Below are 17653 nucleotides of genomic sequence, written 5' to 3'. Positions count from 1 at the left end.
TAAGAGGACGCCCCAGCGTATGCATCAGTGCGCATGCGCGGCCGGGCTCGTGACGGGTCGCGGAGCACAGCGGAAGTCAGCATGGCGGCCGAGCGCAAGACAAAGTTGTCCAAGAATCTGCTGCGCATGAAGGTGCGGGGATGCAGGGGAGCCAGGCCAGGAGAGCAGAGCCATCTAGTCCTCCAGGCTTGGCCAAGGCCGAGGCGATGGGCATACAGGGGCACCTGAGATGCCTGCGGGCCTTTTGCGTTCATTCATTCACTTAGCTCCTGCTCTGCGTTAGGCACTGGGAACCAAATTAGAAATCCTGCGGATTTTCTCATAAATCCTGCAGTTTTAGGATACAGCGTACTAAGTGCGGTGATGCTAGAAGCGCCGGGAGCCCCAGGAACTTATTTGGCTTTTGAGGGAAGTGGCCCTTCAGTAGACTGACGGGTAGATGGGAGGGAGGGGGCATAGCAACATAAACGGAGGGAAGAGCAAATTCAGAGATCTGAGAGGCAAAACCCAAAAAGTCTGTGGTGAGCTTGAAGAACTAAAGGGTAATTCAGTATGTGTGAGAGGCAAGTAGCAAGAAACAGAGCTGGAAAGTAGACAGGTTATAACATGCAAGAAATTTTAGGCCAGATTAAAGATTTTTCTTTTCTTGTGAACTTCGGGAAGCTGTGGAGCACAGGAAATGGTTTCAGCTGTGCTTCTTACTTTTCAGGGTCACTTTAACTGTCCTGTGGAGAATACGTTGATGAAAGACCCAACGGGACAAAATTGTAGTCAGACCATCATCTAGAAGTTTAGATGATCTGGGAGAGGGTTGAAGTGGCATTGCGATGGAATTATAACAGTTGAGGTGAAAGTGAGTTGTGTCACTCAAGTTTAAGCAAAATGATTTTTATATTTCAAATTGAATCAATTTAACCAAATAATATCAAAATGGATGGGGAAAACAGCTAGAATGAATACAGGAATTAAAATAGGGGAAACAACCAATCCTTAAAACTTAAATAATAATAGCAAACATTTATAGCTCTTGTATGTGCCAAACACTATTCTAAGTGCTTTACTTATATCACCCTAAGAAATCCGCAAAATAACCCTTTGACGTGAGTTCAGTTATTATCCTTCTCTAATAAGCAGTAAAGACAACTGAAACAAAAGCAAGTAACTTGCCCAAAGTCATTTCTAATAGTAATAGTGTAGACAAGACTGAAACTCAGACGGTCTGACTCCAGAGCCCCTTGTTCTTAATTACTACTGGTGGTGGAACATTTATAGATGTAAACTCTTAGATGTCATTTTTAGAGAGTTGTGGAATTTCCAGGAAGAGGAAGCATGGCATAAATAATGTTTCAAAAGATTAGAGAGAAAGTATTGTGTGTGCAAAATTTGAATGGAGTTGAGCTAGGATGTAACTAGGCTTGTATAGGGTGCTTGAGGGTGGAAGGTAAATCGTAGTATAATTTATGGTTTCCAAAGCTCTTTCATGCATATTAACAAAATGTGAATCTTAACAATTCTTAACAGTTTTCTCTTGGCTTATGGTTTGTAATCATGTAGATTTCAAAGAATTCAAATGGAATGGATTGATAAAGCAGACAATGAAAAGATTTTCACAGTTTTGCTCTTGGAATAAGTCAAATGTGCTGGGTGATTAGGGCTTAGACCAAAGATGTAACTTTGGAGTTAGGAATGAAGAAATTAACTTAAAAATAATTATTCACCCTCTATACAAGTGGTTGAGACTCAGTTACACTTTGGAAGCAAAGGAGAGAGAAAAACCCAGGTTTTCTATTTGGGTTAACAGCTTTGGTCATTTGATAAAAATGAACTTACTGAAAGAAAAGCAGGAGACACTATGTATACAGATAGAGTGGAATTTTTTGTGAGAAAGAATGGAGCAGCTACCAGAGGTTCCTGTATCTATGATTTTAGCTCTTTTGGACTCTTAAGACAGGAGTTGAACTTTTCCTGTAAAGAGACAGATAAATACTTGATGCGTGTGGGCCAGTCTCTGTTGCAACTACTCAACTCTGCCACTGTGCCTCAGAACCAAATGAGTGTGGCTTTGTTCCAATAAAACTTTATTTACAACAGAAGTCCTGCTCTAAGTCCTCACTTGTGAGTAAAATTAAATCACTAGTTTTAGAGTGTGTTCTTAGATGCTATGGGGTCAGAAGAATTGAATTGCTACCTAAGTCTGGACTTACTTAATATTCACAGGTGTTCCATCCTTTCTATATATATAGAAATGTGTGTATTTCTGTATATGTGTATGTGGCTATTTTGTATACCACAAAGAATTTCTACTTGATTTAAAAATAGGAGGTAAAAGGTCAGATGGCAAGATTGGTGAGTTTTACCACTAAGAATATGAGTGATGAAATAAGACATCTGGGTTTAAAAGAACCATCCAAGAAATGAAATCTGGAAAAAATAAGACAAGTCTAGAATCAGTTATATTCAGAGAACCTTTACTGAACACTTTTCTGTGTGTTAAGTGCAGCCTAGGTGCCAGTAATACAAGAATAAGGGACATTATCTACATGCAGAATCTCAGTCTTTTGGGAGACACAGAAGAAGCATAATGAATAAGCCAGTGTTTATAAAGCTATTGTAGAAGCAAAAAAGGATTACCAAAGAACATGTACTCTGGGCCTTCACGAATGAATATTTTGACAGGCAGAAAATGGAAGCGTAACATTGAGTAGCAGACATGGAAGAACTGGGAAGAATGGAGTATGCTTTCCATAAACTGCCAGTTCTTTCCTGTGATAAAGATATAGATACAGAGGTAAAAGGATAAGGACCGGCTGGCTAACAGTGCAAAGCCAGAAGGTTGATAGTGATGTAATCCACAGAGCTTATTTCACCATTTTATATACACTCCTTCATGTGTGTATTTGTGAGTGTGATACTTCCATACACTTTATTGTGTGAAGATTCATCTAACTACCACCACATTCAAGATACAAAACTTCCATCAGCACAAGTTTCCCTCAAGCTACCCCTTTGTAGTCACATCCACTCCCTTTTGTCATCCCTAAATACCTGGCAACCACTAATCTGTTCTCCATTTTTATAATTTTGTTATTTCAGGGATGTTATATAAATGGAATCATACAATATAAAACCTTTGAGACGCTTTTTTCACTCAGCATAATTCACTTGAGATCTATCTAAGTTGTTGAGTACATGAATAGTTCCTTCCTTTTCATTGCTCACTAATATTTCATGCTGTGGATGTACCATAGTTTATTTTAACCATTCAGCTGTTGACGAATATTTTGGTTGTTTCCAGTTTTTAGCTACTACAAATATAGCTGTTGCGAATATTCATGTGTAAGTCTCTGAGTGAACATACGTTTTCATTTCTCTGGGATAAGTGCCCCAGAGGACAATTGCTGGGTTATATGGTAAGTCATTTAAGTTGGGTAAGAAACTGTCAAGCTATTCTCCATGGAGGAGACGCAGTTTCCCCACATCCTCACAGAACTTGATGTTATCTCTATATTTTATGAACATTTTTCAATTTTTTCATTTCATTTAGTAGTCATTGGTAAAGCCCTTATGCCTAAAAATGATTGTGTTTTTGGAAGAGCTAGAATGGAGAGAAAAGTAATATGGAGCCTGGATAAGGGAAAGAAATGGTGATAAATGGAAACCAGTGGAATCCTAGACCTAACTTATCAGTGTTTCCTAAATTTATTTTCTCCTGTATTGATACTTTATGACTTTTCTTTGATGAGCTTCTTGGTTGGTTCTTCTGTCTTCTGGAAATTGAACTATTGTTTATTCTAGGGAGAGACTAGCAGCAAAACTGTTGTTTTCTCTATTGGCCTATTTTGAGTTGAGCTGCAAATATTAGAATACGGAGCAGCCATAGAGTTGACCAGCATTTTGGAGGATAGATATAAATGAAGAGCAGGTTTACAAATGTAGCTTTGCTTCAGTCTACATTTATAGAGCCCTTACTATACACCTTTCATTATTCTGATACTGATTAAGGAGACAATCCAGGCACAATTCCTGCCCTGAAGGTCTCCAGAAGAGATAGATGCTCAAGAAATTAAAAGGTGGTGAGTTGAGATTGTTTAGGGTTCCATGGGAAGCGGAAACTTTTAGGAGAAAGATGCTGACCAGGACAATTTCACAGAGGGGGAGTAGCTTTACCTATGCCAGAAGGGCTAGGAGTTAGCCAGGTGGAAGAGAATGAAAAGGGCATTCCAGACCAAGGTCAGCAGGTACAAACATCAGTGGATCCCATGATTCAGCAAGAGAGTCACCGAGCTAATGTCTTTTGTCCTCTTTCTGCCCCTCTCACTTTGTCTCTACCTGCCTGTCTGATCTGTGAATCAGTCTTTTGCCTTAGTCCTCCCTCACTGACCATTATGTATCACATATTTAGTATTAGTGTGATACTTATTGAATGCAGTTTTTTGGTACCTGTTTCATTACATCAGAAAAATAAAATATGGTAAAGATCTTTTCGAAGTATCCTAAAGGAAGTACACATGTTGCTTTACTTTATGCTCTGTTGGGCTCCCTGCTAGCCTAGTATGACCTTTTCAAAGGCAGAGCTAAGCTGCTTGATCCCTCACCCCCACCTTCAATCATGGGGATTCCGGGAGAAATATGAAAGAGCAAATGGAAGAATAAAGTTATTTGAGTTTCCCTAAGTTGAAAAAATTAGTTGCTGACACTAATTTTGTTTTGTTTTGACAGTTCATGCAAAGGGGACTGGACTCAGAAACCAAGAAACAACTAGAAGAAGAAGAAAAGAAAATCATTAGTGAAGAGCACTGGTACTTGGATTTGCCAGAGCTTAAAGAGAAAGAGTATGTTATTAAAAATTATTTTGATGACACTTTGGGCATTGAGAGAGAAATCCCTGTAAATGTGACTTACCATTCCAATGACATAAAGCCTATGAAATAGTATCTATTCCATTTCTGGAGTTAGCCTTGCAAATGAGAGTTCTACTTGGATTTATACATTTTTACTGACCCTTGGTCATCATTTATAACAGTGTTCTTTTTTTTACATTGAATAAAGGAATCTAGCCCACATCTCTCTGGGAATAACTGGGGACCTTTTATGAGAATCTGTAATATACTATAATAAGTTCCAAGGATTTGTTGTATGCTTCGGCCTATCCAGCTTTTTTACAGTTTAACAGAATTCTTCATTAGGCTGAGCTTCTTAATGACATGTCAACAGAGTTGTTTTTTTTTTTTTTTTAATTTTTACTGTCAATACCAATCATCTTAGCTAATAACATTTATTAAGTTTATAGTGTGTGCTAGGAACTAATCTAATCACTTTGCATCTCTTAATTAATCCTCACAGCACACTTGAGAGCTAGATACTATATTCCATCCATTTCATAGTTGAAGCTGAATCTTAAGAGAGAATACCTTGCTCAGAGTCATCCAGTGTCACTTTAGTTGTCGCTAAAGCTGGGATAATATACCAGATCATTCTCTTCCACTTCTATGCTTGGTTGATGCTTAAGAAAAAATTTTGAATTAAAGAATGGTAGATTCATATTGTTACCGGAGAGTGGTGTCCTCTTCTGGCACATTGTCCAGGTTCTTGATGTCTCAAACAAAGAATTGAGCGAGACACTGAAATACAGTAGAAAAGAAAGGTTTTATTAGAAAGGAAAATACACTTCCAGACATGAATGCGGGCCTGAGCAAGAGAATCGTAGCTCAAAAGGCCTGGTAACAAACACTTCAGGGTTTTTATCCCTTTTTGCTGCGGATGGTTACTTTTCTTAGAGGGGTAGGCTTCCTTGATTGACAACTAAGATTGGCAGGATTCAGTGATTCATCATTTTGCCTTCTGCACATGTTTGTTCCCAGAATTCAGTCTGTTATAATGATATTAATGAAATTCTGAGCATATGCATCATATAATGATGGTATAATGAGACTCAGGTGAGTTGAAGGTCGTTGGGGTCTTTATTGCGCAGGTATGTGCACAGGCACAAAAGACTAGCTTAAACTGGTCCCATTAAATCTCTGCCTACTGGTTTCTTTGTGTGAGTTAAAAAGTAACTTCTGGCTTGCTTAATTGGCAGATTAGGGGTGACCCCTTCTAGGATAAGATGACCTCAGTGTCTTTGCAGGCAGACCTGAAACCCCCTAACTAACTTTCTTGCCTACCTCTTTTATAAGAGCCATGAACCCTCTTATTATGATGATGATGTTGAGGGAAGGGAAGTCTCTTCCTGCTGCTGGCCATAGTCCCTGCCTACAGGAGTTACATGGAGCCCTTTCCCTTTGCGCCTCAGTCAAGGTGGGGTTTCCTGCTGAAGTGCCACCTCAGTCCCTAGACAAGGAAAAGAAGATACAAACTGGTTATTTAAATCAGACATCTGTTAATTTCTATTATTGATTTGTCTATTAAGTGAGTAAAGGGAAACAGTCTTGGTTAATATATTTCTTAAAGAGTAAAAAGAAAAACCTTTGGCTTAAAGTTCTCTCCCCACCCCCTTAGACTCTAAGGGCCCTGCCTGGTTTAACACTATTTCTGCTTAACAATGGGCTGATGACCCTTATCAGAGGATCTGAGTCGCCAGGGCAATTATCAGGATTTGAGGGAGAGAGCCTTTTTCCAAAGAAAGAAAGAAAACTAGGTTTAAGGAAAAGATTAACTTTGCAAAGAGATCTCCCATTTCATTTCCTGCTAAATGATTAAGAATTTACAAGTGATGTTCAGTCTCAGTATCATTCATTAATTTATCTACATTCTTCTGAAAGATAGGTATTATTTCTCCTTGACGCTTTCGTTACTTTAGTAAGCTCTGTGGTGTGGTAGTTTCACTTAAACTTTGTCAAATGACTGAAGGTGCTGCTTATTATCTTCAGTCGCATTTATGTCTTTCCTTTCTACACCTTATAAATTCTTTTTTGTTTTTCACATGTTATATTTGCTTGTTCATTTGGCTGACCTCTGGATCTTTTTTGGAAAGCTAAATATCCTTCTCTAAAGATAGGAAGTATGTCCCATCAGGAGGGATGGAAAGAAAGGTACTTTGTTTTCTCTGCTTGTTCTCTGTGTACTTAAGAAAATTTACAGCTTCTCAAAGGAAGATGTTATGTGGAAGAGAAGATAATGGTATGGATTTAGGAGCAAGGGTGTAGAAAGGGACCATTATTGGTGATGAGCTATAATTTTATGCCTTGACTAAACTTGCAGGAAGTGTCCCAGATATTTTATTACTTACGCTTATTGAAGGGCAGGACGATTTCTGTCTTTTCAGTATTTTTACCCCCACCTCCGCCCCAATACAGCATGTTGTTCCCAGAAAAATGACCTTTAGATTTTTTTCCTAGGAGGTAAATGTCTCAGTTCATTTGGGCCACTATAAAAATAACCACAGACTGTGTAGCTTATTCATAACAGAAATTTATTTCTCACAGTTTTAGAATCTGGAAGTTCAAGATCAGGAGAATATATGCCTGGATTTAGATTCTGTCAAGGAGAGACAGTCTTGTAAGAAGTGAGTTGCTGGCTGGACTAGAAGGCCAGCGAGAGAAGAATCTACAGAACAGTGATTCTCAAAGTTTCAGGCTCAAGGACAATTTACATTCCTAAAAAGTTATTTGGAATCCACAAAAAGTAGTTTATAGCACGACAATACTTATATAAGAAATTTAAGCAGTGTTTTTTTAAATATTTAAGAAACTCATTACGTGTTAGCATAATAACACATTTTGTGTGAAAAATAACTTTTCCAAGACAAAACAAAATATTAGCGAGAGAAGAATGGCATTGTTTTACATTTTTGCAGATCTCTTTAATGTCTGGCATAGAGAGACAGCTGCATCCTTTTAACTCCTGCATTCAGCCTAATTTAGTATGTTGTTTTGGTTGAAGTCTATGAAGAAAGTCCACCTTCACACAGATGATGTAGTTGAAAAGGGAGGGTGTTGTATGTAATAGCTTTTTCAGATAATTCTTTGATGCTACTCCAAAACTCAATAAGTAGTAGTTTCTTAAGAGTTGACTACAGTGTAGAATCTGAAAACATTATTGAACTTTTTATAATCATGGGTCCATCTTACATTCTGAATAGATCTTTTGTCCATGTGTAATTTCATAACATATTTTTCATTTGGGATATATTAGTTTAATGAGGTATATAGATTTTCCAAATAACTCATATCATTGTACAGTATCAAAAATCACATTCATTAATATCACTATGGATTTCATCAAAAAAGTCTTTAAGTATTGGGAAGCTGTCGAGCCCAAAATGACATATATAAGCCATTCAGAATTCTAGTTTTTGCTTGAAAGCTTGAATTTTGTTATTGCAACAAGTGTTATTATTTATTTCCTTTTAGGTGATAAGTTTACTTTATTCATTTTTAAGAAAATGTCAAGTACCCAGGTCTGAATAAGCATAGGTATAGTGTACCAAGAAAAAAGTAGCTAGTTCAACTCATAACTCAATCACATAAGTGCATTTTCTCAATACAGTCATCATACTTCAGTTATCAGAAGTACCTTATATATATGCTTCCCATTTTGTGTAAAGAATATTTTTATGAAGTGTAATCAAGGGCTGAGATTAATCACAATAAATTTTTACTACTTCAGCAAGCACATAGTTATTGGCTTTTTTTTTTTTTTTTAGCTGCGAAAGCCGGCAATGAACAATGCAGTGATTGCTAGTACAGTCTAGTATCACTACTTTAATTCATAGTAAGATATGATTGTAGCCGTAATTACCCACTGGGCAAATGTCAATGTAGTGAAAAAGGCAGTGTCTCAGTGTTATCATGAAAGTAACTTAGACCTATCGTTTTTTACCTTCTCACTCCTTTCTAGTCATGGAGGCCTCCTTACTGTGTGCCTCCCTTTTGGTTACAAGTCAATTTTGGCCTTTAAGGTAACATAGAAGCCAGGGACGAAGGCTTGGATATTATTTGGGGACCATTTTCCAGTTCACCATACCTGGGAAGGAAAATTTACCCTGGAATTGTATGTTGAACAAATAGGAGACCTTGCACAGAAGAGGGGAGTGACGTAATCATAAGCCAAGGAATGATGGCTGTCAACAGATGCTGGAGAGGCAGGGAATGAACTTTCTCCTTGAGCCTCTAGAGCAGAGGTCCTTAACCCCCTAGCTGCAGACTGGTACTGGTCCATGGCCTGCCGGGCTGCACAGCAGAAGGTGAGTGGCAGACAAACAAGCAAAGCTTCATCTGTATTTACAGCCGCTCCCCAACACTAGCATCACTGCCTCAGCTCCACCTCAGATCATCAGACATTAGATTCTCATAGGAGTACCGGTCCCTGGTGCTCCTAGAGGGAGCTCAGCCCTGCCAACACCTTGATTTTGGTCCAGTGAAACTGTTTTCAGACTTACAGAATTATAAGAGCATACATTTCTGTTGCTTTAATCCACCAATTTTGTGTTAATTTGTTATAACAGTCCAAGGAAATTAATGCACCAGATACTTGTTCTCCTTCTGGAAATAATTATTTTTCCGTCGACACTGTGAACTTACCCAGCACACACACAGCCTAGTATTCAGTGAAAGAGTCAAGGGACCTCAATATGTAGGTCCCAGAATTCCTTTAGGTATCTTCCTTGTTCTGGTATCTTTACCCATATATTTTAGCCACCTCTGTAGCCCTAAATTTCAGTTTGTCTCTTCAGGTCAATAAGACTAGGCTCTGTTTGAGCTCTTGTTCCCTGCTTCACAGTGTACAAATTGCCTCTAGTCAGAAGGTAGGAATTCATGAGATTAACTTCATTTGGTTTTCCTTTCTCAGTCATCATAGTCCTATGCTTTGACTTGTTTATTGTTTCCCATTTTGTCCTGTTTTATAATTGGTTACCCTAGGAGGGCTAGTTTGGTACCAATTACTACCTTATGGCCAGGAGTAAAACAGCCTGCTTTCTTTTTATCCATTGTATGTTATAAATCATTTTTTATCTGGCACCACCCTCTAGAATGTAACCCCCCATGAAAGCAGAGGCTCTCTTATTTATGACTGTCTCCCTGGCTTCTAGAACTGCCTGGGATACAGTTCAGTTTAACAAGTGCTTCCTGAGTGAGTGAATGAATAAGTGAGTCGTGATAAGAAGCAGGGTCTACTTTCCACCAAATAAGCTATAAAGACCAAGTATTTGCTTTCCTAGTATGCTTTCTGATAGATAGCTAGACTATAGTCAGATATGCTCACCTGGGACCAGGGTCATGAACTGGTAACTCAGAGGAGAATCCATACCTGCATCCTGTTACTGGGGTAACAACGGCCTGCCCAATGCCCTCTTTGGTGTCCAGTATTTAGCTTTCTCAGCAAAAGCAGCATTATTTTTACTAGGGTAGTTTCATAGCATGATTTTGGTTTTGGATCAACCACCTAGCCACCCTTATTTCTGCCCATTGTCCAGTTCTATTCATCCACCTTTCCCAGTGATTCTGTGAGATACTCAGTAGATAGCCCTATAATAAATTCCTTAAGTCATCCAGGGTCCGTCATTGTTTATAGGCAGGTGTTCCAACTACTAAACTCTCTTAAAGCTGCCCAGGACTTTGATTTCTGGATATTTAATAATAACTTAATAAGAACTTGATGGGGCTTGTAAACATCAAGGAAACTTTCCTACAAGTTTGGAAATATTCAGGTTTATTTTAAATACTGTAGGTCCCTACATCATGTAGGCATTTATACAAATTAAATGTAGTATTTAGAAGAGGCCGTACATCCAGTCTGCAGCTCTTGTCTCCTAATGCCTTTGCTGGCCAAATTAATCAGTTTTTATTTCTCACCTTACGTTAGAAATCTTACTGTATTTTTACTTGATTCTGAGAACTATATGACTGATTTTTCATTGAAATCTTGACATATTTGCTGTGCTTTGTTATAAGTAGACATGCTATTAATAAAGGTTTATTTTCCCATTTAGGAGTTTCATAATAGAAGAGCAGAGTTTCTTATTATGTGAAGATCTTCTCTATGGCAGAATGTCATTCAGAGGATTTAATCCTGAAGTTGAGGTATTAAATATAATTGCTTCAAATTTTAAAATTTTACAATTCTTTTTGCTAATAATTGGGGTTAGGTTTTTCTTCACCAGGTATCATTTCTCTTCATTATATAGAAAATAATGTCTTGAAATATTGCCATAGCTATTTAAAGAAATTGCAGGCCTTGCAGTCTAGTTTATGGTAGAATTGAGTACATAATTTAATGTAACAGTATAAGTCCCTGACAGTGCCAGTGTAAATGTTAGAATTTCAGCTCAGGTCTTTCACAGGAATGTCAGGATTTTATTTATGTGATGCTATTATGAAAAGTTATTTTCTGGCATCTATAAATGTATCTTTTCTAATGGAAAAAATGTTGCTTAAAAATTGAGTAATTTGACTTTTTAATGGACAGGTTTTAATCCAAGCTTGTAAATAGATTTTTAAAGGAATCCTTTGGGAAGGTTGTTTGAAAAGTAAACATTCACCTTATGACTAAGCTGTTCATTTGAATTTTCCTGCCTCGAGCTTGTAAAGAAGCACAGACCTTCCTTTAACAAATATTAGAACTCTGGCTATTTATTAAAAGGCATCCTGTCATGTACTTGACCAACCAAATGGAGGTTTGTCATATAAAGCTTTAGTTTTATAACTAACAGTTGAAGCCAGGGTTTCTCAGCCCTGGCACCATTGACATATGGAGCCAGATCATGTTTAGCAGCATCCCTGTCCTCTATTCTCTGCCTGCTAGATACCAATAGTGTACATGCAGACACACACATGCATACACACACACACATATAATCAGTTGTGACAACCAAAGCTGTCTCTAGATATTTCCACAGGTCCCATGGGAGCAGAATCTCCCTGGTTGAAAAACACTTCTCTAAGAATGCCTGTAGAGAACCACAGCTAACCAAGCTAATCGCCAGTTTATTTAAAGATTATAAGTTGGTTTTCTTCCCCCAGCCCCCTTTTTTGAGAGAGTATGATAGTTAAGCTGTTAAATTTACTTTATACAAAATCAACACTAGAAGTGTTTGTTTTTAATATATGCTTTCCTTGTTTTGACTTGCTTAAATCTTTAGACAGAGAAGAGAAAGAAGGCAGTGAAGCAAAAGGAGGAAAAAGCAAAGATTATGAGGATGTGATGGCCAAAGACTGGGGCCGTGGGTAGACAGGCACTCTAAAATATGTCTGGTACATGGGAATAGGAGTTGATAGTGCCCTCAGAATTTCATGTGAGAGGTCATTAGAAAATGTCTTTAATTACTAGCACTCTGTAGCACTGAGTACTTTCTCTCTGGCGGAAAGTTTTGAATTGTTTAGCTTACAGATCTGAGCTGTCATAAAATATCAGAAAAGTTCAGTGTACCTGGTTATGAAAAAAATGATACCAACTTGAGAGCACTTTATTATAAACAGGATGTATTTTAAACCTGTTCAATATTGTGTGTATTTCTAGAGACACCTAACATAGAGTTTATTTTTTCAGTAAATATTCTGTGCCTGTGGTGCATCAGCCCTCTTGAGGCACTGGAAATGCAGTTCCCACCCAAGTGTATGCCTTCGCAGAGCTTGTATTCCAAAAATTATTTTATTTTCAGTCCCTTAAATGTTGGAAAAGCTAGTTGAGACTGGCTTCTGGTCTGCTTTCCCCTCCTCATTCTGCCTTTGCTATAAAGAAACATTTTTTTTTTTTTAAATCTCTCAAAGGGTAACTATCAAGAAAAAATTAGTGTGAGCAGGAGATAGATGAAAGACCCATAGAACATGGACATCATATGGGATACATTGGATACCCTCATGTTTGAGGGTGAGGCAGGTCCTCCCCGTTACACCAGGGCCAGCCTTTCAGTTCTTCCATCCAGTAATGGGCTGCCCCCAGCACCACTACCACCAAAAAAAATGCATTTAAGATTACTCTTGACTATAGTACTTATCATGTTTGGCTCAAAGACAGGAAGTTCAGAGGAAATCTAAGTTTACTTTTTCTTTCCTCTACTCACTAGAGTATGTTAGTAGTGTGCCTGCTTTAGATATAAGTAACTAATAATAAGGTTTATGATCTAAAATACAATTTAAATTCATTAACAGCAAGTCTAATCTAGAGGGGCTTTGTCTTACTATTTTTTTTAATTCAGAGCTGACTCGTGTTAGCATATTATGGAATTAAGTATTATAGAGAATCCTTTATCAATTTTGGGTAGTCCTGTAGATTCTGTGACTTCTGTTTCTCTACCTTCAAATACATTTGACACCAGGTCCTTTCACAAGCCTTTTTTAGTCCTGATAGCCAGTGTTGTATTTTTCAGAAATTAATGCTTCAGATGAATGCTAAGAACAAAGCAGAAGAAGTCGAAGATGAAACAGTGGAGCTCGACGTGTCAGATGAAGAAATGGCTAGAAGGTAACCGTTACCTTGGAACAGCTTTGTAATCTGGGCCCCATATACATTGTCTCTCAAATGTGCACTCCTCGTTCCCACAGTCTCTACCTCAGCAGGAACATGACTGTTTCTGACTTTTCTGACATGGCCTGCGATAGATTCATACCTGTCACAGGCTGGCAGTTGAAGGCTCATTTCCAGTGCTGCTTCTAATACATATTTTAAATATACACCTCAATTCACTTAGATAATACAAAAACAAAAATCAGTGGAGAGTTTAATCATTCTTAGAGAAGCTCATAAATTTTTAAATCGGACGGTTTATTTTAATCATTTTTTGTTGTTGTTGTTGCATATTTGGTTTGATATTCTTAACAAAACTTGATTCCTACCTTTTTTATTTGAAATGAAACGTGTGCTATATATCATTTTAACAGATACGAGACCTTGGTGGGGACAATTGGAAAAAAGTTTGCCAAAAAAAGAGACCGTGCCAATTATGAAGAGGATGAGAATGGAGACATAAAACCAAATAAATCAAAGAAGACATTCTTAAAGCCCCAAGATTAAAATGGATGCCTTAAGATATGGCTCAGGGATACCTTGTTAGAGTTAACATTTTTTGAAACTCATTCCAATGATTTCTCTGTAGTTAATGATATTGTGACGTAATGTATAATTTTGTAAACATGCTGTTTTTAAAACAGATGTGTGATGGATGTTATACATCCTTTGCTTAGTGGTATTCATCAAGAGTGGATTTTTAGCTTTTGATCTTCAGATGTACATAGGTACATGGTTGCTTCCTAAGATTTTTTTGGCCTCAAGGTTTTTTCCAGTCACTGACCTTGATTTGACTGATAAATTAATACCAGTGTTTAAATCGTTTTTATGTTTACATTTTACTTGATACTGTTAATCACGTCAAGCCAATTTATACATACATTTTTGAAATCAAATGTTATGGAAATTTATTATATTTAAATTCATCAAGAACAAACACATCCAGCCTGAAGTACTTGCATATTACCAATTCATTGTTGGTTTGTGGAATTACGATTTTTTCTATTTAAAGCCTTTAATAAAAAAATAATAATTGTTCTGTAATAAGCATCTGTTTTCACATACTTTTTCTATTCTCTTGTATTTTCAAATAATAATTTTAGTCTAATTCAGTATATCCAATTAGTAACTTTAAAAAACCGCCCACTTTAGAATATGGTGACCTATATCTACATAAGTGTGTATCTCCATCTGTCTGGAGATGCATACCTAGGACTTCTAAGAAATACTGATTTCATTTCACTTTGTTTCTAGCAGCTAAATGAGGTACGTGTCTCCTCTCTCTGAATCTCCTTAGATTTTGATTGCCCTGGGACCTCAGTTCTCTAGTGAGTTATGAAAAAGTCATGAATTTGAAGTTAATCTGGTGTTTTTCATTGTGAAGGTGAAAGCAGTGCATCGTCCAGCTCTCTACATCCTGGGGCAAAAGCCAGAAATTCTTCCCAGTGCTTTTCCAGCACAACAATCCATGAATTTATGGAATGTCTTATTCACCCTCATGGTCTGTACACTATTGAGTATGATAGACAAACCTATTTCATAGTAAAAGAAATGGGGCAATGGGCTTGTGCCTCTGGAATTCACTGGCCTTAGCCTATACCCCATCATACAGGAGCGGCAGACATAATAGAATGGTGGAACGGTCTATTTAAGACTCAGCTATGGCCCTAAGTGGAATACAACATTCCATCTTAGAAAATGTAATCTATGCTTTGCATCAGTGACCACTCAATGGGGCTGTTGCTCTCATCGTAGTCAGAATGTATGGTCTGGAATCAAGCAGAGGTAAACCCAATAACCCACTCCCAGATGTTTTGCTTTCTATCCTTCAATTTCGAGTTCTGTTTGGAGGTCTGGGTTTCTGAGGGAGGAGTGCTCCCAACAGGGAACATTGGTTTCGTTAAGACATAAATTGAAACAATCTGGTCATTTTACCTCTAAACCAACAGGCAAAGGGATTTACCCTCCTGGCCAATGCATGTGATCTTGGGAACAAAAGGGCATTTGTGCTATTCCTACACGATGAGTGATGGATAATTATAAGTGGGACCCACGGACATCTTTTAGCATTTCCATGTCCAGTAACAAACTTTAATAGAAAACTACAGCCACCTCGAAGAGGCAGGAATGATTTAGACCTTTTAGGTAATGAAGTTTTGAGTCATTGTTCAAGGTATAAAGTGGAATATCTGAAGATCCTGACTGAGGGAAGAGAAAACATGGAAGGAATATGGAGAGAAAGAATGAAGTTTATTAACTACAGGCTTGTGACCAAGTGCAGAAACAAGTTAGTGACCAGTTATGCATATTTTCTTTCTTGGTGTATTTGTACTAATTTCTCATTCCTCTTATAGTATATAGGATTTAGAGGGTTAACTTTGTTATTTAGTCTTTACATGGCAGAATATTCAGATGGGTCTGTAACTAAATTCTAGGAAATATAAGTAACATAGTCAGGAGATGAGATGACAGCGTAACTATCTTCCAGAAACTGATACTGGGAGAAACTAGGACTTGGTCTCATTTTGGAGAAAGAGTAAGAAAAATTTTTGTACAAAGGATGTTTGCAATTTGTCAAGTAGAAATAGTTGTTTTTCTTGTGGGAAGTTTAATCATGTTTAGAAGTGTGCCCATGTCAATGCTGAATGGCCCAAGGAGACGGACTGTAGCAGATACTAACCGGTTCCCCAGATTCAAACTCTCCCTTCTGTATCAGCTTTTGGTGCAGGGCTAGGGCTCAAAACCCCCATTTCTCCTTTGCAAACTGGTTCCTTATTGGGATTGGCCAATAGAGGCCCAGAAAGAGATGACAAGGCTAGAGGAGGAAGAAGGAGCCTGGTCCTTTCTGTCTGCTTTGTCACCCCAAAACACTTCATCCCAGCAGAGGCTAGTGTTTCAGTAATAGTCATTGATACCATTCAGTGCTCCTTCCTCGGATGTCGGCCTGGTACCCTGGTTCATAAGACCTCCCCACTCAGCCCAGACACTAGTATTAACCTTATCAGAGGTCTTGAGTGTCAGCTCTTTGTGGTCTCTCCAAGCTTTAAAAATTGAACAATTTGAACCTCTTACATAAGAGTGACCTTCCTGCATGATACCTTAAATCTTTTTGCTTTTTTGTTCTTTAATATATAATTAACAAGTCTTTATATTTAATTTCCTCTGTTGAAATAAGGGTGGCTTTTATCTCCTCACTAGATTTTGACGGATACAGACTCATCCCAAAGCATGTGGGAAATCATGGTTCATGAGCTTAAAATGCTGCTTTTTCTAATCTGCATTTAAGTTTATAGCTATTAAAGTAAAAATGTTCAGCCATTTACAACTTGCTTGAAGTCATCTGATGTAAGCAGTAGTTAGTATACCACGTTTTGGAAAACAAAGACCAACAGAATGAGAAAACAAAGACTATTCAGTATATGCTATATAGCAGGAGAGTCAGTGGCCATCATTTGTATTTTGGCAGAAACTCAAAAGCAGGCAGAGGAGTGAGAAAGCCTTACTGAAAAGAAGGAAAGGCTTCAGACGTGCCTTGATTGGAGGCTTTTGGCATGGCAAAGCCGTAGGTGACTACCTGGAAACAGGGTATCCATGTGATTAGTTAGCGATACATATTTGACTTTCTCTGGTTGATCCTAAATTGGAAATAGGAACACACATTAAGAAACTGTCGGTTTTTACTCAAATCCTTACCATTGGGGGGCCACTTGTTACAGGAGCTATTGTGTAGCCTCCTGGATTGTCACTAGATAATCTGGCTTCCTACAAATCTGATATAGAACAAGCTGGCCTCCTGAGTTTGTTGAAGATAAGGGATTGGTTTCTTGGGCAGGTTGCTGCAGGTTATGAGTCAGATTTCCATTTTTACGTATGGTCTGGCCATTGTGTATTCAGTCTCAATGTTCAAGTTTATTTCTAATCACACTATAAAATACAATTGATCATGTCTCTGTGGGAACACTCAATTTAAGAAGACGCTACCTGTAGGATTAGGGATGTTTGTGGCTCCAGCCACTATTGGAGCGGCCTGGGCAGAAGGCAGAGACGAGGCCATCAAATCAGACAATTGAAACCTTTTACTATCCTAGATCTTGGGGAGGAAAACAATACCATTGGCTTATGGATATACAATTTAACAGATCATCATTTCATTCAATAGATATACAACCATCCATTTACTGACATTCATGTTGATTGATGAACTTTATCA

General features: G+C 37.9%; 1 protein-coding gene across 1 annotated transcript; it reads left to right on the top strand.

The window, feature by feature from the left end:
- The first annotated feature begins 33 nt into the window (after nt 1-33).
- MPHOSPH6 (M-phase phosphoprotein 6) lies at nt 34-14490 on the top strand. The gene is made up of 5 exons (XM_036231515.1): nt 34-132; nt 4720-4832; nt 10931-11021; nt 13307-13401; nt 13818-14490. The coding sequence occupies exons 1-5, from the start codon at nt 34-36 to the stop codon at nt 13948-13950; spliced, it is 531 nt and encodes a 176-aa protein (XP_036087408.1). The 3' UTR covers nt 13951-14490.
- The last annotated feature ends 3163 nt before the right edge of the window (nt 14491-17653 follow it).

This window comes from Rousettus aegyptiacus, unplaced genomic scaffold (assembly GCF_014176215.1).
Source record: "Rousettus aegyptiacus isolate mRouAeg1 unplaced genomic scaffold, mRouAeg1.p scaffold_m13_p_14, whole genome shotgun sequence".
Classification (NCBI taxonomy): Eukaryota; Metazoa; Chordata; class Mammalia; order Chiroptera; family Pteropodidae; genus Rousettus; species Rousettus aegyptiacus.
This window is presented reverse-complemented; position numbering and strand designations above follow the sequence as displayed.

What these genes read in the sequence shown, in the direction of transcription:
- MPHOSPH6 (XM_036231515.1), top strand. Translation starts at nt 34, where the DNA reads ATGCGCGGCCGGGCTCGTGACGGGTCGCGGAGCACAGCGGAAGTCAGC. An exon ending in AGAATCTGCTGCGCATGAAG is followed by an intron (nt 133 to 4,719) that starts GTGCGGGGATGC and finishes TTGTTTTGACAG; the next exon opens with TTCATGCAAAGGGGACTGGA. An exon ending in CCAGAGCTTAAAGAGAAAGA is followed by an intron (nt 4,833 to 10,930) that starts GTATGTTATTAA and finishes TTTCCCATTTAG; the next exon opens with GAGTTTCATAATAGAAGAGC.